At 29.2% G+C, this 26503-nt stretch overlaps 2 protein-coding genes and 1 pseudogene across 4 annotated transcripts; all 3 read right to left on the bottom strand.

Annotated features, from left to right (window-relative positions):
• Window positions 1-1036: 1036 nt before the first annotated feature.
• LOC149892762 (protein ZBED8-like) lies at window positions 1037-4917 on the bottom strand. The gene is made up of 4 exons (XM_090075103.1): window positions 4840-4917; window positions 1931-3674; window positions 1434-1489; window positions 1037-1300 (listed from the first exon to the last, which is right to left on the bottom strand). Exons 1-4 carry the CDS (start codon window positions 4915-4917, stop codon window positions 1037-1039), a joined length of 2142 nt encoding a protein of 713 aa, XP_089931229.1.
• Window positions 4918-12357: 7440 nt separating this feature from the next.
• Window positions 12358-13958, bottom strand: LOC149892761 (uncharacterized; annotated as a pseudogene). The gene is made up of 3 exons (XR_016456659.1): window positions 13665-13958; window positions 13238-13321; window positions 12358-12617 (listed from the first exon to the last, which is right to left on the bottom strand). The product of XR_016456659.1 is annotated as an uncharacterized LOC149892761 (transcript).
• Window positions 13959-17791: 3833 nt separating this feature from the next.
• Window positions 17792-23037, bottom strand: LOC149892760 (glutathione hydrolase 1 proenzyme-like). 2 transcript variants are annotated; one of them, XM_090101260.1, is made up of 9 exons: window positions 22947-23037; window positions 22055-22226; window positions 20601-20835; window positions 19926-20118; window positions 19359-19663; window positions 19009-19148; window positions 18635-18828; window positions 18237-18477; window positions 17792-18134 (listed from the first exon to the last, which is right to left on the bottom strand). In XM_090101260.1, the coding sequence occupies exons 2-9, from the start codon at window positions 22223-22225 to the stop codon at window positions 17865-17867; spliced, it is 1749 nt and encodes a 582-aa protein (XP_089957386.1). In that variant the 5' UTR covers window position 22226; window positions 22947-23037; the 3' UTR covers window positions 17792-17864. The 2 variants fall into 2 exon arrangements, with proteins under 2 accessions (XP_089957386.1, XP_089957380.1); XM_090101254.1 differs by lacking the exon at window positions 22947-23037 and having other exon boundaries at window positions 22055-22326.
• Window positions 23038-26503: the final 3466 nt, after the last annotated feature.

Here is a 26503-nt window from a genome sequence, read left to right as displayed (position 1 = left end):
AATGAAAAAATGTATTTTAATGATTTTTATAATAAATGTTTTGTAATGATTTGAGTTAAATATTTTGTAATCTTTTTTTTAAGATAAACTAATGTCTCATATTAAAAAGAATATAACACGAATAAAAAACACTACAATATATTGCTATCAAATTAGTAAGGAGCACCGTTTTCCAATAAGAAAACGACATTAAACTGCATTGATATTGGATACTAGCAATTTACACCAGAAATAAAATCTGAAAACAGTAAATTCATACATACACATATAGCGTCGATCATAGAAATAGCACACCCCATAACAGTTTTTTTTATTTGCATTTAAGAGCGTGTTTCGTATTTAATTTCAGTTTCGCTTTTCATAATAACAAACATGTTTGAAGTTTTTATTTATTACTACATGGACGAAAATACAACAATATCGCTGTAAAAGCTTTTAATGTCATACTCCATATTATAGGCGCGCTCAAAAAAATAGCAATTTTCAATATTGTTGTTTTTCTATAAAGTATTTAAGTGAGTACTTAGTTATCTTCACGTAACTGAAGATGGGACAAAAAAAAGATTGCTCTGTAGAAAAAAGAACAAAATTTTAAATATTTTATTATTCCGTCTATCATACAAAGTATCGTAGTTTGTATTACCCGACGCATCCCTATTTAATGACGAAGCCCTATGAATTATCTTTATGTAGAAATAATTTCTCTCTCACTTCTTGAGTTTGACAAAATCGAAAGAGTGCGCACACTTGTTCCGCCAACAATAATACTGGATGTTTTAGCAATAACTCCAGTGTTTCTTTTAAAATTGTACCTTGATTCGGAGATGAAACCGAAAGTCCTTTCACAATAGAAGCTGAATCTCTTTCTCCTTCTTTCCTTAGCTTCATTTCTGTGTATACTTAGCTCTTGGCTACTTTACTTCAGGGCATGTTGAAATTTGTACTTTTGAGCTTTAGGACCAAAAGAGCTAAAAGATTTTATTGGTTGGCCAGATTCGATTGTTACGGCATTCCGCTGGGAAATAAGTGGTATATTTTAAAATATAGAATCAGAAAACACAATATTTTTATTTATCCAAGAAGAATTAGCGTCCAGGAAGCGCTGCCGATATCTTTTTATTATTGTCCACTTCATCTTAAATGTTTGATAAAAACTTCTAATTTCATTTTTTATACACTTTAAAGCAGCTTCAGACTTTCTAACATCTCCTACTTCTTCAAAAACATATTTCATCAATGCATCAAACTTCGAAATTTTCGGGGTTTGTACCCTTACATCAAAAAGAGCCAAACGGGAAGTCTGTAAAATAGAATAAATATAATTAACTCAAAAATATTCAAATGATTTTTTTTTTAATTTAATAACTCAAAGTTACGAGTTTTAATTTGCATATAATTAGGCTATGATACTTGGTGGTATTGGATGATATTACATGAATTATATTCGGTAATATTACATGATATAAGTTACACTGAAATTGTAGAGTAACTTTATTATTTGACAAAAAATTACTCACTTTTTAAAAGAATCCTACAACCCAGTAAGAGATTTTCATTAAAAACTGAAAACGATAATATTTAATTATAAAAATCCTTATTTCGAAATAAAGTTTAAAATGAATTTTCAGACGCAAATCGTGTGCAACAACTTAATGTGTTAAATTACTGTTGTCACAGCTGTTCTAAGACAGTGGTTCCCAACCTTTTTTAACCCATTCCCCAAATTATATATCATAAAATCTCCATGGACCCCTTTGCTTTTAAAAATTATTACAAGGCGAACATTTTAATAATGTAATTTTTATTCATCAGGACAACATTTTATTCAAGGTATTTTTTAATAGAATAGACTATCTATGACCCAAAAATATTTTATCTTAGTTAATATATGATACAAAAACTGGTCAATGTGAATTCTGGCACTGCTTACCAGCAATTAATATCTGAAAATCTGGTTTAGTTTTTGATAGAGCACATCTAATATCTGCATCAATTTCAAGTCTATTTCTTTTTTTGGTTTTTATAGATAACATGGCTGAAAACCCTGCTTCGCACAAATATGATGTTGAAAAAGGAATAAGGGCTTTAAGTGCAATTGTTGAACACAATGGATATAAATTCCTCATTTTCAACCAGAAGTTATTTAATGGTGTTATTTTGAAGTGATCCTTAGCAGTAGTATCATTCTTTAACTCTATAAATTCTTCTTGTGCTTCCTCATTCACATTTTTCACATCACAAGAAAATGGTGATATAATTACTTCACTGCTCAAAAGGTTCACATCTGGAAAATAGTTACCAAATTCATTAACCAAATTATCTAGGTGACAAAGTATTTCTATCTTTATAACTTCGGGAAGCATGTTATTTCCAATTACGCTATTTAAATTTTGAAACATTATCAAATTTCCATTATTAATTCTAGTCTTATACAGTTTGAGCTTTTCAATAAATGCCTTCAGTTTATCCGAGTGTGTAATGACATTAGCATTTTTGCCTTGAAGTTGCAAATTTAACTTGTTAAAATGACCCACAATGTCCACAAGATAAGCAATTGTTATTTCAAAATTGTCAAATTCAAAATATTCTACCAGTCCACTTTTCATTTGACATAAAAATTCTTTCACTTCGTTTCTAAGCTTGAAAAATCTTTCCAAAAAATTTCCAGCAGAAAGCCATCGCACTGAAGTATAAAACAATAACTTATTGTGTTCAGCATCTAGGTCAGAGCAAAATTTTGTAAAAAGTCGAGTGTTAAGAGCAGAAGATTTTATGTGATTCACTAATTTGACCAATTGATTAAAGACAGTTTTCAAACTACCTGGCAATGTTTTGGTTGCCAAAGCCTGTCTATGAATAAAACAGTGTACACCAACTACATTTGGAGCAATCTCTTTTACCCTAGTCTGCAATCCAGACTTACAACCCATCATGGCAGGAGCTCCATCAGTAGTAATTCCTAACAAATATTTCCATTGTAATTGATTGTCATTGAAAAATTGTTTCATAATTTCCATAATATCAGCTGCTTTTGTTGTTGTTTCAAGGAAAGAAGAGAACAAAAATTCTTCTTTGAATTTATTATTGTGAATATACCTACAAAATACAATTAATTGTGCCATTGAACTTACATCTGTGGACTCATCCAACTGAATAGAAAAATATGGTGATTCTTTAATTTCATTAATAACATTTTCTTTAATATTTGATGAAATGTCAGTTAACCTTCGTTTGACTGTAGTATTTGATAAAGGGATATTATCTATCTTCTTTACAGCTTCTTCTCCAAATAATAATCTAACGATTTCTTTTGTACATGGAAGTATAACTTCTTCAGCCAATGTGTGAGCTTTTTTCTTCTGTGCTATTATATATGAAACCTTATAAGATGCTTCTACTATATTCTGTTGAGTTTGGTGAATAATCCCAGTTTTATCCAACTTACATCTCTTCAGTGATTCAAATTTTCTTTTGAAAAAATCAGAATCTTTTGTTCGAAGATCAGGATGGCACTTATTCAAATGAATAGCAAGCTTTGAGGGTTTCATAGAGTCATTTCCTAGTACTTTATAACAAATAACACACTGTGGGTAGCAAATGGTTTCTTTTAGCATGTAGGTAAAACCATATTTCATATATTCATCTGAATATGACCTTTTTTTACTTTTAGACATCTAAAGAATTTTAAAAATAATATAAAATAATGTAATATATTAACTCGAGATTTGTATAATTCATTTGAGAGTAGTATATTCTCGACTGTTTAAAGAAAATAATACAAATTACTTTCTTTCAAACCAATTAGTTAGGAAAAAATATTTTTACCATAAGATAAGATAATTTTATATAGCATTTAAAATTAACGGATGTAAGAATAATATAAAGTATTTATTGTTTCATAGTGGTCCGCAAGTCATTGACGGTTAACGTCGAATTGGCTTACACAGATTTTGTGCAACATGTTGTCTAGCATGAATTACATTTTGAATTTAAGATTTATTTGTTTCTTTAAGACAGAGAAAAATACCAAAACTAAAATTCAATAACTCAAATTAATTTTGAATTTACGTTTACCTTGTGGTCCGTTTCAAAAGTTCATATGGACCCCCAGGGGTCCAATGACCACCGGTTGGGAACCACTGTTCTAAGAGTTTAAAAAGTTGCACTTATTCAGGCGAACGCGTTAGTAGCTGCATCGCATTACAAAAAAACTCTCGTTTGGTTTTTAATTACTATTGGCTATCTGTTATCAAAATGTAAAACAAATAAAAACTTTGAAATAAGTTGAAAAAATGATTTTTTTCCTTCTAGGTTGTTAAAACGAAACACTTTTTGAGAAAACCAAACTTCTTGTTTTAATAAGTTTTATAGGGAAGTTCAAATGCTACTACTGCCGAACGATGTCGAAGGCTTGTTAACAGTATGCCATCAAGATGTCCTGAAGTAACAGGGAAAAAGGGCTACCCGACTCAATGACAGTTTAAATGTTTTGATGAAGATGCAGCACTGTTTTTATGCAGCACTATTTTTTTGTTTGATGTACTATTTATGTAATAGCAATTACTCAAGAATTATAGTTATATTCCAGTTTAAAATGACTTACTTTCACATAGCATGTAACTATTAAATGGATATTCACTAACTAATGTTATATTTCAGTACGCCCATCACTATTGAACTCAATGAATCTAAAAATTTTTTCATAAAAAAGAAGCCATCGCTAGCAATCGAGTCCTGTTCAATGGATTTTCGGAGGAACAGAAGAAATATCCCGAAGTTTACATTAATCTTTTTAAGATGTTCCAGAACGTACAACAAGAACTCTTACAGAACCCATACTGGAACATTTCCTATCTGGTAGCCGTACCGATTATGTCGTGTTCGAGTATATTCATTATGGTATACACTACCACGCATATATACTTAACAAAATCATCCATCAACCACATCTACAGGAACACGCTCAGCGACAAAGACATAAAAACAGTTTACTATTTTCAGATTTTATTTCTTATATATCTCGTTACTATTGTCATTTTCTTACAGGAAAACAGTAATACATATTACAAATTTGATTGTAAAATATTGTGGTGTTTTTATTCGTGTTATTTTCTTTTTAAAATGAGTTATTAATTCTTCTAAAAAAAAAATTATCAAATATTTACCTAAAATCATCACAAAACATTTAATAAAAAACTTATAATACACTTTTTCATTTGTGGAGGAGAGTGTATTTGTTCAAACGTGTTTGAAGGAAAAACAAAAACGGCGTAATGATTTATTTTCCACCGCTTAACTGAAGGGTTATCAAAATTTACACAGAAGTATTTTAAAAGTAAAAGTATAATTCTAAACATGCGGTATGGATAAAAACCAGAAAGAGAATATTGAAAAAATAAGACGTGACTTTATCAGCACAAAAGTCAAATGCGAGTTCGAAAAAGTCTCAACATTCGATATTTGGGACAGCTTTCAGCCAGACACAGCATCTGAAGCGATGTTCCTAAATGGAGTTCGAAGCAGCAACTGTTTTGCTATTGATGAACAATCTTGTCGTTTTGCACAACTTCTTTCGATTGCAACATGCTTCTCTTCACTTCAATATGCTGAAAAGCTTCATAAAGTCTCTGAGTTTGTTGAAAGTATAAAGATTTTACTTCAAACCATGAAATCAGAAGTTAAAGAGGATAGAGACACGGCATCTGAAATGGAAACTCTTAAAGTATGTTTTACACGAATGGTCGATAGTGTACAGCATAATGTCAACTTGATGCTTCCTCTACTTAAAACTGCTGTTAATCAGATGATTATTATTGATGATGCAATGAACCCACATCAAAATCAAAAAGAACTGAGCAAAGAAGATAAAAAAGATATTCAGCTTGCTTTAAGTCGCATGTCAAATGGCATAGAAAACTTACCCACAAAAGCAGAATCTGCGAGATATAAAGATAGAGAAAGAGACGAGAAAATCTCATTAATGGCCAACTCGATTGAATCAAAAAAAATTTATAATTTAAGTCAAGTAGATATTGTTAACTTTTGCTTAACCTTCAACAAACCGATTACCGCAACTTCGATAAAAGCTGTTAATGAAATTCCTACGATCTATGCAGAACTTGGTGATGTAGGTGCTTTGATCATGGCAGGTTTGGCTTTTCCACCTACATATCCCATGGTCTGTGCGACAACTTTAGGCGGAAGTTGTGCTTTGTCGATTGTTTATTTAGTGAAAAAATTTTGGGCCAGTCAGCAGATAAAAGCACTTGATTACTTGAATAAAATACTTGAGAGTCTAGTTAAACTAAATAATGCAATTGAAAAATTTTATCAATATATAACAAAATCGAAAGTAAAAGCAAATGAAGTTAAAGAACATATGCAAAACATTCAATTTTGTTTGGAAAGCGAAAGACAGCGGAAAATTAATCGAGACATATGCGCTGAAGCTACTGAATCTGCAAAGGCGATGATCGATAGTCTTCAGAATATTTCTAACCTGGATATATCTCAATTAACAAGGACAACTTTTTCTGGCGTTAAAATCTAAAAATTAAACTGAACAATAACAATAAAAACAGTTTTCTAAATAAATTAGATTATTCACGTTAAGCTTTATTCATGATTCATGCAGTTGTTTTAGGATAAAGCGGGGTAATTAGCCTCACTTTTTCTATACGTTCAGTTCTTTGCAGAGAGCTAGACACAACATTTAATGTTTATAGCATTACTTTTGATGAACGACAGAACACACATTTTTCTTTGAAAAATCTTTATTCTAAAAATATGGAAAGCCGTAGTGAAAAAAGTTCTAAAAAGTTACTAATACGCATTTGTGTTAACAGCTAAATCAAATTTAATTTACCCCATAGCTTCTCTAAGCAAAAGCAATTGTTTTAAAATTGGCTTTTGAAATTAAATACAAAATTTAAGAAAGTTCTCATCAACTTAGATGAACAACTTCCTTAAATGAAGAACCCAAATCAAAAGTTTTTGATATTTATAAAAATGATGATGTTTCCGTACAAAGATGAACCTTTATTTTTAAAGTTAAGGGACGCCATTACGACAAAAATTATAAAAAGGTTACATCAGAATTTTAAGCAAATTATTAAAGTAGGGGGGTTAAAAGCTGCAACTTTTTTCAAGTATAAAAAATTGTCATGTTGATTATTTATATCTCTATAAATTGCACTTTTACGCATATAGCATCATCGTGTTTAAGAAAGTAGCTACGTGTAATAAAATTTCGTTTTTTAACCCAGTTTTTTGTTTTTTGTTTTTTTACGGATTCTTCTTTCAGTCGATTTGTAAATGCATATAGTGTTAAACTTCTTTAAAGCATAATCCAATTATGTTGTAACAAATAATGCTTTGCATTTGTTTATGAAAAAAGTCTCGAAAAAAAACCTAAAGAAGATACAGAGAATGACGCTGGTTATGAAACTGTTGTTTTATTTTGTAGTGATATTAAGCATAAACAATAGAAGATATTGGTGTTTCAAAGTACTGGTGTTGACCGTAATGTTTTTAGATGGATAGTGTGCAATGCGGACTTATGTGCGGTTGCTAGATGGCTCCAGGCAGAATTTCTCCAGAAATGCGATTTTTAACCATTCCAAGAGCTGACGGTTTTCCATCTAGCCTTTATTGCTTTACATTTAAGGCATATAAATTTAACTTTTTAACGTAAATTTTACACATTGTTGATATTATTTAAAAGGCCTTATAAGTCTTATTTAATTTTAAGGGCATCATATTCCAGTTATTTCAAATGTATTTCTTATTGTTAAGTAAAAAAACCAAAAACTAAGGAAAATCATTCTTTCAAAAGTCTTACATTATATAATTGTAAAACATTTGGGATGATATTGAATTTCAGAGCGATTCATAAACAATCTTTGAACCTTTATTAAACAGTCGTTTAAATTACAAGGCATTGCCTTTCTGCTTATGTGTTTCAAATATTGTGTTTTTAAGCTCAAACGGTTATCATAAATGAAAATGCCAACCTATCTGACCCAAGAACGCCACTTATATTGGATGATAGCGCACACACCAAGGTACCCAGTGAAGCAACTTTTAAAATCTTTTACTTTTTTCCACGGAAAATAACTTAATTTCAGTGCTCAAGTTGAGTGAAATTTTGACTTTATAGTGCGCCTATAAAAACACCTGTAGAATTAGAACCACTCTATATCAGTTGATAAAAATTGGTGCAAATGTAGCCTATAGCCACACCAAACCTCGGATAAAATTTCGGTTGAATTGGTTAACGGGTTACAGATTTATGGGAGTTTTAGTTTACATTCTTTTAGTTTTTTTGCTATTTATACCTTAAAACGTTACCGATTACTGTGATATTCGGTCACTATTTTCAAAATAATGATTACTTGAGTGTTCCGCTATGTAATACCAACAATTTTTAATATAATTGTTTAATTGCTACACGTACCGTTTTCATTTGATAGACCAAAATATTGATTTTCAATTTAAAAGCGTGGTTTGACTGGGCTAAAGTATAGTGTGAAAATCTCAGCATTTCCTAAGGTATAAACGACTTCCAAAATGCCAGAAATCCTAAGAAAACACTGCAGAACCTGGTCAAAGGACTACCAGTAGGTAAAAAAAAAAAAAAGATACGTCTGTGTTAGCATATTTTTATTAACTCTTCAAACCTTCTTCAAAAGATTTATTTTCAAATGTAAGTGATAAAATAACTATTAAAACCCTTTTTTTTTTAACATTATATTACCATTAATAGCATCTGATTACAATTTAAGAAATGTTCTTTGATTTTCTCCACAAAAAGTTTATTAATAAATAGCTCAATATACTCTTTTAGTAAAAATACTCTACAATACTATTTTTAATATAAAAATTCATAACTTTTAAATTAACAGGATTTAAGGATTAAGTTGGTGAAAATGTTCATTATAAACCGTAAGCTATTGTTTTCTGCTCGTTATCTCTAATAATTTAAATCATGTCAGCAGTTCTTTGAAGATGGTTACTATTCAGATCAGTTATGCAGTACAACAATCTCTTTGTACTCTGGATGATTATCATTTTGCTTAAACCTTGACTAATGTTGATAAAAATCTTGATGAGCAGTTTTGACAGTTTGTTTACTATAGGGCCCAAGGGACGATTCATTTAGACTGATAAAATTCTTGATGTGGTAAAAGACAGTGTGAATTTTAGGTGCTACCAGTAATCATTAACACCTTTTAAAATTTTCATTTCTTTCAGCGAAGTCCGGCAGTAGGATAATCCAAAGTAAGCCTTGACAACTGAATTGAAACTTTTGAATGCTTCAACTATGTCAAAGATGTTGGAAACCAAATTTGTATCAGCAAATTGCTGCAGCACATCCACATTTCCAACCCTTTCACCGCCGGTGTCTCCAATAGGACACAGCTATCTGGTAGGATTTTTTTAATAATAAAACTGGATTTAAGTAACCTTGTGTGATATCATTTTAAAGGGTTATAAATGTAGTTTACTGCATAGTTAGCAACTGATATCTGGTTTGTTTTAAAAAATATATGCCTAAAAAGTGTTTATATATATATGCTTTAAAAAATATATATCTTTAATATATATTAGTTTCAATAAAATCCGCTTGCCGGTGGTGAAACGGTTAAGAAGCATTATGCATTCGTTTACGACAACCTGGCTCCCATGATATGGGCTCTGTTGAATTTGGAGGGCAACTGGCCACTTAACAGCTTCTATCCAAGCAGTTTTAAGGATCTTGAAAAAATGATTGAAGAAATGCAGATTCCATCGGTGGGATGATTTACAAAATAAGAATAATTTCAGGCCCACTGATGATTGGCTTTCGAATTTTATTGCCGAACAGCTTTGCATTAGCAACATCCCCACCAGATTGCTGAAAAGACTCGAAGCTAGATTTGATTGAGTCCAGTGTTCGTGATTTGATGTCACACCATGTGTAAGGGTACATACTTGAATGGGTTTGAAGACCACAAACTATATTTGCAACTTTCATATCAAGCCAAAATTAGTCCATTTGCATTAATCAGTGATTAGATATATTCAATATTGAAGTGAATTTCTGAAAAATCTTCTGAAACCGCAACAAAAATTTGTCTTTTGACTCCAGTGTCTTTGCAAGTCCTTTGAGTGAGAGGCTGTTTTTGTGGCGGTGAGCTGGTTTCATCCCTTGATGCAGTATCAAAAATCCTTTAAAAAAGTATGAGAAAGTTTTTGCCACCATTAATTCCGCGCTTAACAAAATAGCCACCAAAAATTTTTACAAAACTTGATAAATAGTTGTGAGAGCAAATACCCGAACTGTGCCAGAATCTCTTTTTCCGTCGGTGATTTTTAAGTACCTGCAGATGAAGAAATCATTTAAGTGTTGACCTGATCTTAAGAAACTCATATAAAAGTTTGGCTCTTCCATCTTGCTGCTTGATGGTTGGTTTACAACTCTGACCAGTAATCCGATGTTTGACAGGGCCGTATTTAATTGTACATTTACAAGAGCTGTACTGGTCAATTTTGGAGCGCTTTATGGTGGCTGGGCACTACTTTTACTTGAAAACAAAAACTTTATGTTTATAATAAAATTTGTTCAGAAAGTTTCGGTAAAACTTTTAAGTTATTTATTTTTAAAGAGATTAGAAACTATTCAAAAATATATTTGCTAAAATTTAGTCTTATTTCTTAATGTTCAAACTTTCTTTCAATATAAGTAAAAATTATTTAAGTATAAATATTTTTTTTTATAAATATTCTTTAGCAATTCAAATGGTTCCTTCTGGGGATAATTCTATATGGAAATTACTCGAGATGCAACTTGTTCGGATGCTTTGGCATCTCTTACTGCTAAATATTGATTCCCAACGATGATCTCAAGTAAAGTACAGGTTTTCCCAGTAATTTTTTTTAGATTATTGATGGGGAAAACCTTTTCTTAAAGGGCTGACGTTTATACTGCAACGCACACTTGATTCTTTCTTAAAGGTGGTTTGCTCGTCAAGCGGATGATTTTATTGCATCTTTGAATGACCAATTTGGCAGATTAGGCAATAACATTTGGTTTCTCTTGTTTCAAGTCTCATTTGTATTGGCTTGAAAATCAAACAAAGGGAGAGTGGAACTTCTTTCCCACCTTGTTTCCTGCGCAAAGTCGTTCAGCACGATTCTCAGAGTCCTAGTGATTCCTAGTGATTGGCAAGGTTAATATCACTGAAGAATAAATAATCTAAAATTGTCTGGGTGGCAGTAATTTGATGTTTTATTAATTTTAACAGCTCTTTCATAAGAAAACCGCCTTTTCTCAGAAAATAACATAAAAAATGTAATTTTCAGAGAAAAGGCGTTTTTCTTACAAGAAGGCCGTTTAACTTACCTTATCTATAGTTCTATCCCTAAAATCAAATAAAAATTGGAGACCCATGAAAATACACTTAAGGTAAATGAGTTACTTTAAGGTAAATGATTTATGAGTTATAAGAGAAATGAGACCTTAGATTTCATTAAGATGACGGATAAATGTAGAAAAACACTTTACTTGTGCTATAAAAATGCAAAAGCTTAGATGCTGTTTTTCTTGGATGCATTTTATGCTAAAAAAATAAAATATACAAATTAAATTTACACTCTCGGACGAAATAATTTGATTTCAACTTTTTTACTTTTTGAATCAGGAATATATATAATGAAAGAAAGTTATGCAGAAGCTCATAACATTTTTAGAACTTATTGTTTCATTAAAATTTTTATTTCAGAAGTTTTAACTTATCATATATAATAAATAACTAATTTGCCATAAAATGCGAATATCACTAATTAAAGGAAGTGTTTCTGTGTAATAAAACTCAAATTTGATAAAACAAGCATTGTTTAAAATTTTACCTTATACCCCCCCCCAGATAGCATATAGACGTTGGCCCAACGTTGGATCAACGTCGAAAAATTCGTTGGCCGATGGTCGGCAACTGACATCGAGCCAACGTGGATTTGATAGTCGGCGCGACGTCGCAACCAACCGTTGGGTTAACGTTGGCCCAACGTCGGATATCGACGTTGGGCGAGCTTTGCATTCTGACGTTGGTCCAACGTATAATTCAAATAATATTAGTTTTACTTGTTTGCAAAAACTTTGATTTTGATTCAAAAGGTGTGCTTATCTTTTCAATCAAAAACAAAGTTTTTGCAATCAAATTAAAACTATTTATTTGACTAAAGTGTAACTTTTTTCAACTAAAGGGTAACTGTTTCTTTAAGTAAAGCGTAACTACTTCTTTGTAATGTTGAATAAAATGTAATGTCCAAATAAGTTTGAATAAAATTTGACGCTGATGAACGAAAATAAAACATTGATTAATGAACCAACTTAAATTAAACAATTACTAAGAGAAAATCAATATTTGTTGTAATAAACATAACTATGTTAAAATATTTGCACAAATGTTCAAACAAAATAATGTTCTTCTCGACTGCTTAGCATCATTACGACTCTTGCATCTTTACTTCACTTGAGACTACAACAACGTTCGAATGTTCCTCGTTATACAATTTGATAGAAATCTTTGAATTTGCATCATTCTTTTTATGAGCTTTAGGCATTGCCATAGCTACTGCTAAAATTATAGGTGTTCATATATTTTTGTGTTTATATATATTATTAGCAAACACTTATCAGTTTCAATTTTTTTACACAAAGTTTCGTCAATAAAGACTTTTCAGAAATCTGGAGGGAGAGGGGAGGACTAATCACTAAATGGATTTTTGAAAAGTCTTTAAAAGTGATTTCTAATAATTTATTATTGCTTTGTTTTTGTAAGAATAGAGGGGGTGTAACCTCTTCAAATTATCAAAATATCCTTTTTTTTTTTTTTCGTTTAAATTTTGATTTTCCCCCCTTAACTTTTGTTTTAGTCCCCCCCCTCCCCCCACAACTTTTATGATCTTCCTATGCCACTGCATATATATATGTATGTATGTATGTATGTATGTATGTATGTATGTATGTATGTATGTATGTATGTATGTATGTATGTATGTATGTATGTATATATATACATATATATATATATATATATATACATATATATATACACACACATACACACACACACATCAAATACAAAATCTATATTTAAATAATAAAATAGTTAATAACAAACATATGTAAGATATAAGCACTATATACAAATAAAATTTCCATAAACAAAAACATAAAACTTTTTTTATGTATTACCTGCATAAACATGGCGACAAAATATTTTTTTAAAAATAATTAGTATATTTGTTGATATTTCACTTTCATTTTTTAATGCCACATCTAAACAGAAAATTATTGAAAAATAGTATCAGTATTTTACTGCAAAAACTAGAAGTAAAATGCTTCAAAATTCACTTATACATATAATATATGAATTCCAATCACCATTAAAATGCTGCAAATGCATATAAAATACATTACCGTATCCCTCTTTAACAGCTGTTAAAGAGGGATATGGTAACAAATGACAAATTACAAAACAAATTCTTCATAACATAACTGAAAAAAAAAATTTTATTAGATATAACTGAAAAAAAAAATTTTAATAAAAGTTTCATTCAGTAAATAATGAAACAAAGAAATTTTAAATTAACACACCACTCAGCTAAAGATGCGATAATACCTTTTTCATCAGGATTGCTATCCAGATCACTTTAATTTTCTGAGTCTGATGTGAAATAGCGTTCATCTTGATCATTGTCATAGTGATTATTAAGAATTTGAAAAGGAAAATTATCTTCATCATTGTCAATATCAATCTCATATGAATTGTCATCATAACAAACATTTTCACAATCATTAGAAATACTGCAGGTAGACACATTACTTTTCTGATAACTTTCACCATAAATTTCTTCCATATCTTATCAACTTGCTCTCTCACTCTTCTTCTGTTTTTTGCATATGAAGCAGCCATCTAAACTATTAGTATCAGTTAAATTATATTGTAAAATATTAGTAGCCCAATATTATAAACCATTATTAATACAAAAAAACAAAAACAAACAAAAGAAAATAAAAATATAAAAAAATAATGAAAAAATGAAAAACAAAATGAACACTTTTCCAAAGCTGTCAAAGTTTAACATCTACAGATGTTAGACTCACCACATTGTATGTGTAGAGCAAAAAATTTATTATTATTACTATTATTACATTCTAGCATTTTATATCTTTTACAAATTTTACATCCTATCATAAATATATAAACAGTAAATTACTTAAAGTTTTTTTAGAACAATAAGAAATTTACTATCAATATTGATTAGTCCAAATATTGATTCGTCAATTCAATTTTTATTAAGAAACATATATCTTTTGAATAAAATACAAGTATAAGAGCATAAAATGTAGTCTTAATGCATGATATGGTAGCCTAATAGAAGCTTTATAGCACAATTTTGTAGATTCTCCTGCAATCAGTGCTGCTCTGAGGAGAATTTGGTGAAGCAGCACAAACTTGCTTCAGACCATGATAATAAACAGGGTACTCAAGTTCTTGATACAAAATTAAAAAATTCTAATATCTCTAATGTATTATAGAAAAGTTTATTTACAAATTATGTAGCTACATAATTAGTAAACTACTAGTTTAAAGTTAAATAAACACAAAAATGGAAATAAAGTACCTGTATCTCTCTAACAAACTGGATTCTAACAAAGGGGATTTCTTTTCACAACCACTTCTTCGCGTGATTCAATCTTTTTTGATTCTTTTAATACCACTTCTTCTCGTGGCTCAACCTTTTTGAGTTCTTTAACGACTACATTTTCTCATGATTCAACCTTTCCGAGTTCTATAACGACCACTTCTTCTCGTGATTCAATCTCTTTGTTTTAGAATAATTTCTTTACAACTTCTTTGCATAACCAACAGCTAACTAAAAACGGGAATTTTTTAAGAATGGCGGAAAACTTATTTAACACTAAAACCTGTAACACACTGAACGAATTCAAAAAAGCTAAAAATTCAGTGATAAAATAAAGCAACGCTTCCGACGCGTCAGAACGTTTAAAAATAAAATAAAGCAACGCTTCCAACGCTTCCAACGTTGGCACAATGTCGCGACGTTGTGCCAACGTTGGCCCAATGTATGTGTGCTAGCTGGGCCATTCACATCAACAAAACTGAGTTTTAATAACACTCGCTTTTAAAACGGTGTTTTATTTAGCTACCGTTTTTTTAAACTCATTTATTTGAAACGTGGGGCCAATGCTATAAACAACTCGAAGTTATTTTCGAGAAAAAAAATCTTTCGTAAAAACTCAATTTTTTAAGTAAATTATTTTTACGTAAAAAAATGCGTAAACTCGAAGAATTTATCGCTGTTTGTATTTTTTTCGGCTATTGCTATAAAGCATAAAATGTATACGTCACTAAAATTCACGCACTTTTTTTATCCGTAATGCGTTATTGATTACAACAATTTTTTTTTAATTTTTATTAAGTAGGTCTACTTAATAAATTTTATTAGTTATTAAGTAGGCTGTGCTGTCTAAATATTCCACTCAATATTCTATAATATTTTATAATTAGAATCATACCTAAAAAAGCTTACCTATGTTATATATATATATATATATATATATATATATATATATATATATATATATATATATATATATATATATATATATATATATATATATATATATATATATATATATATATATATATATGTATATATATATATTACATATACGTAAAATTGATGTATACTATACATTGCTTCATGTTACCATTGATAATTTTATATATTGTAATATATCTCTGCCGTTGCTACTGTTTTTGAATATAATGATTAAATTGCTATTATTATTACCCTTGTTATATATCATTAGCACTATTAGTTGTTTACTTCACATAAGTTTATAACTACTTGTATATAAACTTGAATGTAAAATCTTTATTTAGAAATATATGATTGATTGATTACATACTTATATTATGGTAATATACACTATATATTACATACTTATATTATAACATTTGCAAATACATACATATATATATATATATATATATATATATATATATATATATATATATATATATATATATATATATATATATACATATATATATATATATATATATATATATATATATATATATATATATATATATATATATATATATATATATATATATATATATATTACATATATACATATAAAATATAATGTAATTATACATATTTTTATTTAAACAGTTTTGCTGATTAAAACATACAAAGCTTCCCAAGAAGAACCTCTTTATTTTCTCTGATCTTTATTGCTAGTAACATTTTAAGTTCTTTAGACAGCATTTTTTTTGTTGTGTATTTGTGTATTACATGGTATATTTTATTTTGTTGTGTATTTGTGTATATATCTATTTATACTTTTCTTTAGTCAAACATTATGAAAAATTTGTTTAACCAAAATTACTATCGAAAGCCTACATAAATAAGCATGGAATGTTAAATACATGCATGCTTTGTTAACGAAACACAACAAGGAACTGAAAAAACTGAATAAATGCAGATTTTAAGTAATTAGTTTATCATGGAATTACCGAAATCCTTTTCAGTTTTATCTATAGAATATCTACATAAAAACACAAACAAAGAATGTTCAATGATTTTGAAGCGCAAATGTTGTTCCAAGAATGGCCTTAGCGGGCATTCTTGGAACGTTAGCGCTTCAAATCACGAAGAAAATATCTAAAATAGAGGTCAAAAATCTATTTAAAGTTCTTTTTCGAAGAAACGCATTTTTTTATCTGAAAAAGCGATTCCCTTGTTCGTTTGTAGCATTGGATTTAATAGCGAAGTTTTTATCTTAAAAACGGAATTCTTTGAATGTTTATAGCGGATTTTTTTTTACTTCGCTTTTTACGGTAAAAACTTGGTGTTCTACGGAAAAAACTTTGTTTTTTATGTTTATAGCATTGACCCGTGGTTTTAAAAAGCAGTGTGAACGGAAAAATGCGTCACAAGTTTAAATAACCACGATTAAAACAAGTTTTATTTTTTGTGTGAATGGGGTGTAAGTGTTTTGCGCTTTATTTTGACGAATGTCACAATCTTTCTAATTGCGATCGTGTTAAACCCATTTTTTTGAATATGAGCGCTTTACAGTAAATGATGAGGTTTTTTTTCTTAACCTTACTATTTTTTTGAATATTTTAGTTTAAAAAATATTATAATAACAAATAATGATTTCAAACACATTCAAGCATGCACATTCTAGCCAGTAATTGATGTGGTTTTTAGTCAAAAGCGTTTCAATAAACTTCGTCCTCGGCATCTGCAACTTCGCAGATTTTGCGACACCAAAACAAAGGATAAATTGTCATTTTTTGAAATTGGAATAAAAAAATCAGGGCAGTTACCGGGTTCGGAATAATAGCAAATTATATTTATATTTAAATTTAACTAAGTTTGTAATTAGAATTTTCGTTACTTTTTAGCATCTCAACCATTTTTTTATCTTAGTAACTTAATCATTTATTAGTTTGATATTTGATTTTTGTTTAAATATCGCGATAATGAAGAAATTGAAAAATATCATGATAGCTTCATGTATTGAACTTTAAGGTATGACAATCTGTCTCCTGTCACCAGCATCTGTCCCCTGTCAACAGCATCTGTCGCCTGTTAACAGCATCTGTCCCCTGTTCCTTCGCCGGCAATCAACAGCATTGTTTTAATTGCCAAATTAATTTTTATACTTAATCCCATGTTTATTATCGATTAACAAGGAGAGTGATAAACACTATTTTTTTCTGCGTTAAAAATGAACCTACTTTGTATATTATAGAGATCTTTTAAATAAAAATCTAGTAACCATCAGGAACACCACCTTTACGAGGATCAGATTTGGCGTTTATTATCTCTCCGGCTGCTTTTCTATAAATAGCTTGTACTGCCACCCATAGGTCGGATAGTTCAAGCTTATGTCCTAGTTTTTTTAAACCATTTTGCATATTTTGTGAGATTGGGTTATTACTTGTAATATATACTAGATTTGGTGAGAGGTGGGTATGTACTCGTTCTTCTGTTATTGCCTCTCCCAACTCCATGTCCAAAAATAGTTTACGAAACAGCGTCTAAATATGAAAACAGTAACTTTAGTTTAAGAATAAAAAAATTATGCATTTAGTTTTATTACCAAACAAGTTGCTAAACAATAACAAGATGAATTTCCTTACTAAAGCTGTCCCCGATATTATTCTTGAGCCACCTGACCCACCCACAACCATTATAACATCTCCCGATGAATCTGTCACAATAACAGGGCTCATTGATGATAAAGGTCGTTTTCCGGGTTTAATATAGTTTGCAGTTGCAGGAAGATAACCCCATTTGTTCGTTAATCCAGGTGAGGAAAAGTCGTCCATTTCGTTGTTATAAATAATTCCTGTTAAATTTGATCGAACCAATCCACCAAATCTGAGAAGGAAAAAAAAATTTCCCTTTAAAGGTAATAATCATAAGAAACAATTTTTTCCTAACAACGTTTATTAAAGATTTTTCAAGAATGAAATTCGAAACTGAACTTAAATCAAGTTTAACTTCAAAGCTGACAAAACATTGGAATTTAACTTACGCTGCATTAATGGTATCAGTAGCCGCTACGGCATCGCCATTTTGAGCCAAAATTGAAACATGAGAAGTACCGTAAGGAGTGGGATTTTGAGAATAATAACCACCGTAAAATGTTTCGTTAAAATAAGTCTCGTTTTCTTTGATTTTTTTTCTTAGTATTTCTGCAAATGTTTCGTTAAGCATTGCATTGGTAACCTCAAAAATAAAATAAACCGAACGGACTTAATTATTCAAATAAAACTTGGATTAGATTAATGCGAAAGAACACCTTGCTTAGTCAGTCTACGTTTATAAATAAACATGAACAGTTTAGATATATCTGCGTGTATTAATATCAGGGAAATTTATTATCCTTATATTATTTGGTTTTAATACCTCTGTGACATTTGGTACAAAGTTTGGATCTCCCAACAATGGTCTTCTTGCAATGGCAAATTTTAAGGCTTCAAGAAACTTATGCGTCACTTGAATTTTTTTCTCTTCTGTATCATAATCTTTTGCAGTAAACTTAAATCCTAAAGAGTTTGTTTAAGTTATAAGAAATCTAAAATTATATGTTTCTTTGGCTTGTTACCTATTGTGGCTGTGAACTTCCAATGATAAATATATATATATATATATATATATATATATATATATATATATATATATATATATATATATATATATATATATATATATATATATATATATATACGTTTAATGTTTCCGAAATAACATTTTACCTTTTAATATATTTAGTGTCATAGCTATTACTGATGCACTTCCAGGGGGTGGCATTAAGTAATATTTCAGTCCATTTATTTTAGATATCAAAGGTTCTCTTTCTACAACGGTGTAGTTCTTTAAGTCATCTAATGTTATTATGCCTCCCTCGTTCTGAATGTCATTAACAACTTCTTTGGCCAAATCTCCGCTATAAAAATCTTCAGGTTTGTCTCTTATTGTTTCCAGCGTTTTTGCCAACTTTGGGTTTTTTAAAACTTCTCCCGTTTTTATCCAATTTCCATCGGGTTTTTTAAATAACTCTCTAGAGAAAAGGAAGAGTATTTATTTTATGGGAATTGTAATGGGAACTTTTTCTCATACAATAAATAAACCAATTCATATTTATTTTAAAATAGTAGAGAGTTTATTAATAGGTATCTTTCAACAAACTTTACTTTAAAGACAAAGCTTTATTTGATTCTGTGTTTTAAAGTTAGAAGTTAATGATTAAATAAAAGACATTTGACTTACGCTACGTACTTACGTTACGTTCCTGAAAATAAAGAAATCATTTAAAGACTAACCGAAGGCTTGGGCATTCTTTGATTGAACAACTTAATGAAAGCATACTAGTGTACGTAGCATTTGTAAATTTAAAACCATTTCTTGCTAAATCAATAGTTGGCTGCACTAAATCCTTCCAATTAAGTACTCCATGCTTTTTCCAAACATGGTGGAGTCCTTTGACATTTCCAGGAACCCCAGCAGCTAAACCACCTAAAAAACACACATTTTCAATTAAAAAAGCAAGGTTTTAACATTTTATAAAACTTTGTGTATTATGAAATATTCTCGCCATATAATAAGTACTTTACATATCTACAAACTTTGCGATAATTAAACAGACCAGAATGCAAGTGTAAAACATTTGAACTTACAACATGTTTTCTTGATTATTACGGTGCTGACCAAAACAATCTTGAAATATCAACTCTTTTTTTTTTTAATTGTTATTTATAGCCAATGCAGAGTCAAATTTATAGTATAAAGTACTAAGCTTAAATGCAGTGTAAATCAACAACAACAACAAAAAATTGAATATAAGTGTATTTTTGATAACCGGCAGCTTATGGACACCTGTTCAGATATGCATGCCTTTCAATAATATTCACTCGGTGCAATATTGCAATATTTTTCTTAAAGTTTTCTTGATTAAAACTTTGGTTTTAAAATTTTTTCATGATTTTAACTCAACATACCTTTTGTGGAAGAAGCGTTTTTGAACATTGTTTCGTTTGCTGCTGCAGGTGCTGTTTCACGAAAGTCGTAAATGATACTCTTACTTTCATTTCTAATATAGACGTTCATAAATCCTCCGCCACCTAATCCACAACTTTGCATATTAACAAGCCCGATACAAAACAATGTTGCAACAGCGGCGTCGACAGCGGAGCCTTTTTTTATTAAAACATCTTTTCCTACACTTGAGCATACCTGTTATGTTATTAAGATAAAGAAGCAACGGAATTTAATTCTAGTTTTGGAGAGTTTTGATTTATAACTTTACATACAAAAAAAAGAATGCTTAGCGCCACACGATTTCCTCCACCCCTCACCCCTACTCCTGATTTTAAGATTGATTATATTTGAGATTATGATGCTGATTAACTTAAAATTGTGAGTTTTTGATGATTAATGAAACTTTATTAGGCTATATACTATGATTTAACATAGATAATATTGCTGTTACGAAGGCCGCTGCTAATGACGCTTTCTTATGCTAACCTGCAAATTATCTAAAAATGAATATTTACAAATGAATGATATAAAACTAAGTTTACTATTGATTAAAAGACATAGTCTCAAAAAAGAAGGAAAGTGCTCTAGTCTGAAGTTGAAAGTAAAAAAAATATCCAATAAATCGCTAATATTTTTTAATATTAACCTGGTTTTTATATTTTATAAAAAAATTTCTAAAATAAACTGTTGAAATTTTTTTGAATCGCCTTTGTGTCAGTTTTCTAAAAGGTTTGAGCCAACATGATCATTTATTGATTATAAACTAACAGTAATGTATATATGTGTGTGTGTGTATATATATATATATATATATATATATATATATATATATATATATATATATATATGTTTATATATGACTAAAAACATCCTTCCATAACTTCAAATTAACCCAAGTAAATATTTATTTTGAAAATTCCACTTATCAAAACAAAAAGCTTTAAAATAAGTTTAGAAAAGATTTTGCTAAAAAAATCTCGGTTTTTAAATTTAAATTCACAAGAATAAGTCACATGTTCTTTTAAAACCCGTTTCACAATAATGACATCTTTTTAAGCTCATTTGTTGATTTTACATTTGATATAATTTTCGCATTTAAAATTTACCAAAAAACATTTTCTAGTTTGTTTGTTTTTTTTCATAAAAACCAGGTTGGAAATGTTTTTTAGTTAAAACAAAATCAACCTTGACCTTGAATTTTACTCCTGATGGCGAATATTAGAGATTTATTGTAATTTTTCTAGACCTATGTTTTTATACGACTCTGAATAGTGAGGGTATGAGTAATATGGGGGAAGAGGAGGATGTAATTGAGTTGCGCTATAGGTTTTGTGGATGCATTTTGGTCTCATAAGCAATAGATAAGCTAAATAAGCATCAGACACGAAGTAAACTAACAAAATAACTTCTTTACCTCTGCATCAGCGGCTACAGCAGCATTGGAAAACTGTTTCGCTTTGATATTTTCATTTTTAGGTTGTATTACTGCGTCCGATTTATTTTTTGTTGTAACAACCACAACGACGATAATGATAACAAGCAGTAGTAATACACCAACCACTGTCGCCACAAGTTTTAACTTCATTCTTAAAATTTAGAATGAATATTTTATTTAAAGAAAGAAAAAAAAAATAAGGTTGGCCTGACTTCACACAATTAAACGTTCGATTTATTTTATCTCTAAAAACTGTAATAATAAAAAAAAGAAAAACAATAAAAGCGACTGCTTTAATAAAACGCCGCATCAATGTGGAGTAGGTGTGATCAACTTTTGTTTTTGCTAATAACATTTAACCAAGATTAGTTTACATTAAGATTACTCTAAAAATACTATGGTGTTAAAATTTTCAACATTTCAAAAATGTATTCCGATGATATTTTAGTTACAAACTTTGCAAGCCAACAAAAATAAAGCAAAACTTTAAAATTTGAACCCGTTTTTTTTCTAAAAGTTTTAAGTAACCATCTAAATTTTATAAAATAGAACCCTCTGTTAACCCACCAAAATAGTTTAGCTTAAAACCCGTGTAAACAGAGAAATGCAAATCTTTAAAAGTTGAATATTAAATCTAAGTGCCCTAATCTCACTAGCTGAGATGATTTAATGAGAGGATTGTTTGCGAGCATTTAAAAAGAATTTTGATTGCAATCTTGTTTGGTAAATTTGATTTCAGAAAAAGTGACTTAGGATCAAATTTTTCTGCAACGTTTTATGTTATATGTCATAGAATGTTTATCTATTGCATAACTCAACGTGTAAAGTAAACTTGATTAATTCCGTTTTCTTATACAAACAAAGTACTCACCTTTAAACTAAATAGAAAGATCTTTTCTTGAAACCATCATATCCGATTGATGTTTTTAGAGCGAGATTTGCGAATTCATGTAATATCTTAAATAAACAAGTAAAACTTAAACGTCAAAATCAGAAATTTGAAAAGGTTTACCGAAACACATTGAGTAGCAGTTTTTTCTCATTTAAATAACAGAACTGTTAAACGCGCATCAATTGTTTAGCGAATAAAACATCACAACTAAAAATATATCGGCTTTAACTTTAACCTGTTTTCTTTTTAATTTGAAAAAAATTTAGCGCAATGGATGCAGTTGTAATCATGCAGTTTTCATGTCAATATCATTTGCTGTGTTCTTTTTAAGCTAAATTTACACTATGGTAAATAGGGTAAAGTTTTGTGCTTCAAAAAAAATAGCTATTTACATGTAATTGACAAATATTTACTATTTATTTCATGAAAAAGTTAACAATAAATTAAATTAATAACGATTTTCGGAACTTAAGCAGACTTCATGATGATGGTCTGGACGCCTTTTAAGTTGCGTTCAGCACATAAATTTAAATTACAGTGTTTGGAACGGAAAATAACCCAGAATAACAAATGAGGTCCTAAAAGTCTTACAAACATTAATCAAAATTCGGAAGTATTTAAATTATTGAGGGGTTGGGATAATCTTCTTTTGAAACTCTTTATTCAAATGTTCAATTATACTGGAGCTTGTTCACAACATGTATCGCATATATTTACATTATAGCAGACCATATCTTGCATTCAAGAATTAGACCACGCAAACCATTAAAAATTGTTTTAGTTTGATTGGTTCGCCATTCCTGAACAGTTGCTCACTAACTTTCCAACTTTAAATTACACTCGACTTATTACGGTAGATGTAATAAACGAATTTCTCTTAGTTTTTCAAAGTTTGGCTAGAGAAACTTACATCTACTTTTGCAAAAACACAGAAAATCTTTTTTAATGACGGCGATATTTTTTCACTGGATGCCACCAAATAAAGCTTAAATTCTCTCAAACTAATATTCGGATTGATGAATGGTATAGCAAGGTCATACATATAAGTCCATTAATTTGTTTTATTTTTTCTGCTGCACGAGCTATTTTTTAACGTACCTATTGTTCTAGTTACTGACCTCTGTTTTAGATGTTAAGCTAAGTGTGTTTCATAAAGAAATCCATTCAGAAGCGATTAACTTGTCTAGTGGTTCTTTAAATTTATGAATGAAGCTACGTATATTGAGAAATATCTTCCCAATTACCTCTTTTCAAAATGGCTTTACCAGGTTTTTGGATTTTTTTGAGAGATAATTCTGCTTCTTTTAAATATTCCTAAGTATGATTCAAAGTATTACAATTGTATAATTTTAAAAACAATACCACGCAGTAATTTTAACGCAATTATAAATACCCTGAAAATAACAATTAGTGGTTTTTAAAATTTTTCTATTATCGTTGTAAAAATTTTCATGAAGCTAACAATTAGTGGTTTTTAGAATTTTTCTATTATCGTTGTAAAAATTTTCATGAAGAAAATTAGAAAGAATGCGGTATATTTAAACAATTAAACAAATAGTACTTTAAGAGCCGTTCACATGGAATGTTTCTCAAAAGAATGAAGCAAGCAATTAAACATTTAAAATTAGTTCGGTATTTAAGTTATTTATTTAAAAATTCGAAATTAGTAAGAAATTTAGTAAAACCAGCGTTTGATGCCGTTACCAAAACAATAGTTATGAAACAAAACTAAAGTTAAGAAAAACAAAACAATTATTAGTTGATAAAACAATAGTGAAAAAAAGCGAAATAGTATTTGTTGCATATTCAATTGTGAGCGTTTAAATGCATTGTATCCTTCAAAACTAAAGGTGCACAAAAAGAAATCGCTTTTTCAGCGAATAAGTACGTTTAATTTACCTATAATACAATTTTCGATTAAAAACCTGTATTAGATATGCTATTTGCTAATAAATGTGGAGTATATTTTTGTTTGTTATCGCTACTATGGCTCTGAACTATTCCTTTGTGTGAATACAAAACACTAAGCATCTGCGTATCGTTATCGAAATATCGAAACTAACCAATATTTTTTACGATAATGGGTTTCGATATGAATTGGTATATCCGATATGTTACGATATGATTCCGATAAAATATCGTTTGGGTTTCGATATGCACGATATCATTATCGCTTTTAGCGATAAATATCGCATAATTCATCGATAAAAATTGTATAACGATATTTTTGAGTTTCGATATGTACGATACGTTCCGATAAAATATCGTTTGGTTTTCAAAACTTTTCAATATTTTACAAAATTTTGTATTAGATATAACTAAATGTAAAGTTGCTTTATATTAGATATTTTACAATATTTTGTATTAGATTTAACTAAATGTTAAGTTAAAATATTTTGCAATATATTTTCTCAATTTATTGATTAAAATATTGATAAAAAATAATAATCGCCTACTTTTTAACGCCGTTTTTTAGATTAAGTTGTTAAAAACAGCTCAGGCAGTTAGGAGAACAATCCAACTGTTTATTTTTTTAAATAAAAACATACCGTGGTGTGACCTAACAAAGTCCTATGCTTTAAGAAAGTCCTAAATTAAAAATTGACAAATTTCGTATATATAAAAGAATCATTTGCGGAAAATAATTCTGTTGTTTAAACTAGATATCTAGTTAGATAAAATAACTAAATTTTTTTCTTTAAATGTTTATTTTATGTATACGAAACTTGTCATTTCTTAAATTAGGACTTTCTTAAAGCATAGGACTTTGTTAGGTCACACCAAGGTAAGCACTCAAAATATTTTTATTTTATTAAAAAAGAAAAAGTTATTCTTTAAATATTCGTAACAATTGTGGTTTATTCGATTAAAACTCATTATTAAAGTCCACTTTTTTAATAATAAAAAATACTTATGTGATTAAAATATCGTCTAGCTGAAATGTTGCCGCTAATTGTAGCGAATGGAAACTTTCGCTACCGGTTTCGGCCGAAACCGAATTCAAAATTTCTGCTTCGACAACCTTTTACTTATTCTGTTTCGGGCAAAATTACGGTTCAAACTACTACTGTAATGAACCAAAACTTTTTATAGGGAGGTTTTTTCTTTAAGTTTAGAAAACTTTTTTTTATTTAGTGTGGGATCATGATGATTTCCTAATTATATTGATGTTTTAATCGTTTGTGGGTAAATCAATTATCAATTACAAAAATTGAAGTAATTATTAATTGAAATCACGTGACAATTGTTACTATTTTCAAATCAAATCAAGTTACTATTCTCAAATCATTCTTTAAGCGATCATCAAATATTAAAATATTTTCACATGTTCTATTTTTTATCAAATCATGTTACATACTGATCGTTTAAATGCCTTATGTCCCATAAATCATTACAAAAACAAATCTATTTTATTTTTTCAAATATTTATTTATTCAAACAAATTTGAATGATAAAAAAATGTCATAGTTATGGAGTTTTTGAAGATTTTTGTTATTATTATCATATATATATATATATATATATATATATATATA

The sequence above is a fragment of the Hydra viridissima genome, unplaced genomic scaffold, assembly GCF_058129835.1.
Source record: "Hydra viridissima isolate aposymbiotic clone 2 unplaced genomic scaffold, HvirCarnegie_v1 scaffold_1, whole genome shotgun sequence".
Classification (NCBI taxonomy): Eukaryota; Metazoa; Cnidaria; class Hydrozoa; order Anthoathecata; family Hydridae; genus Hydra; species Hydra viridissima.
The sequence above is the reverse complement of the archived record's forward strand: the minus strand, read 5'-3'. Positions and strand labels throughout refer to the sequence as shown.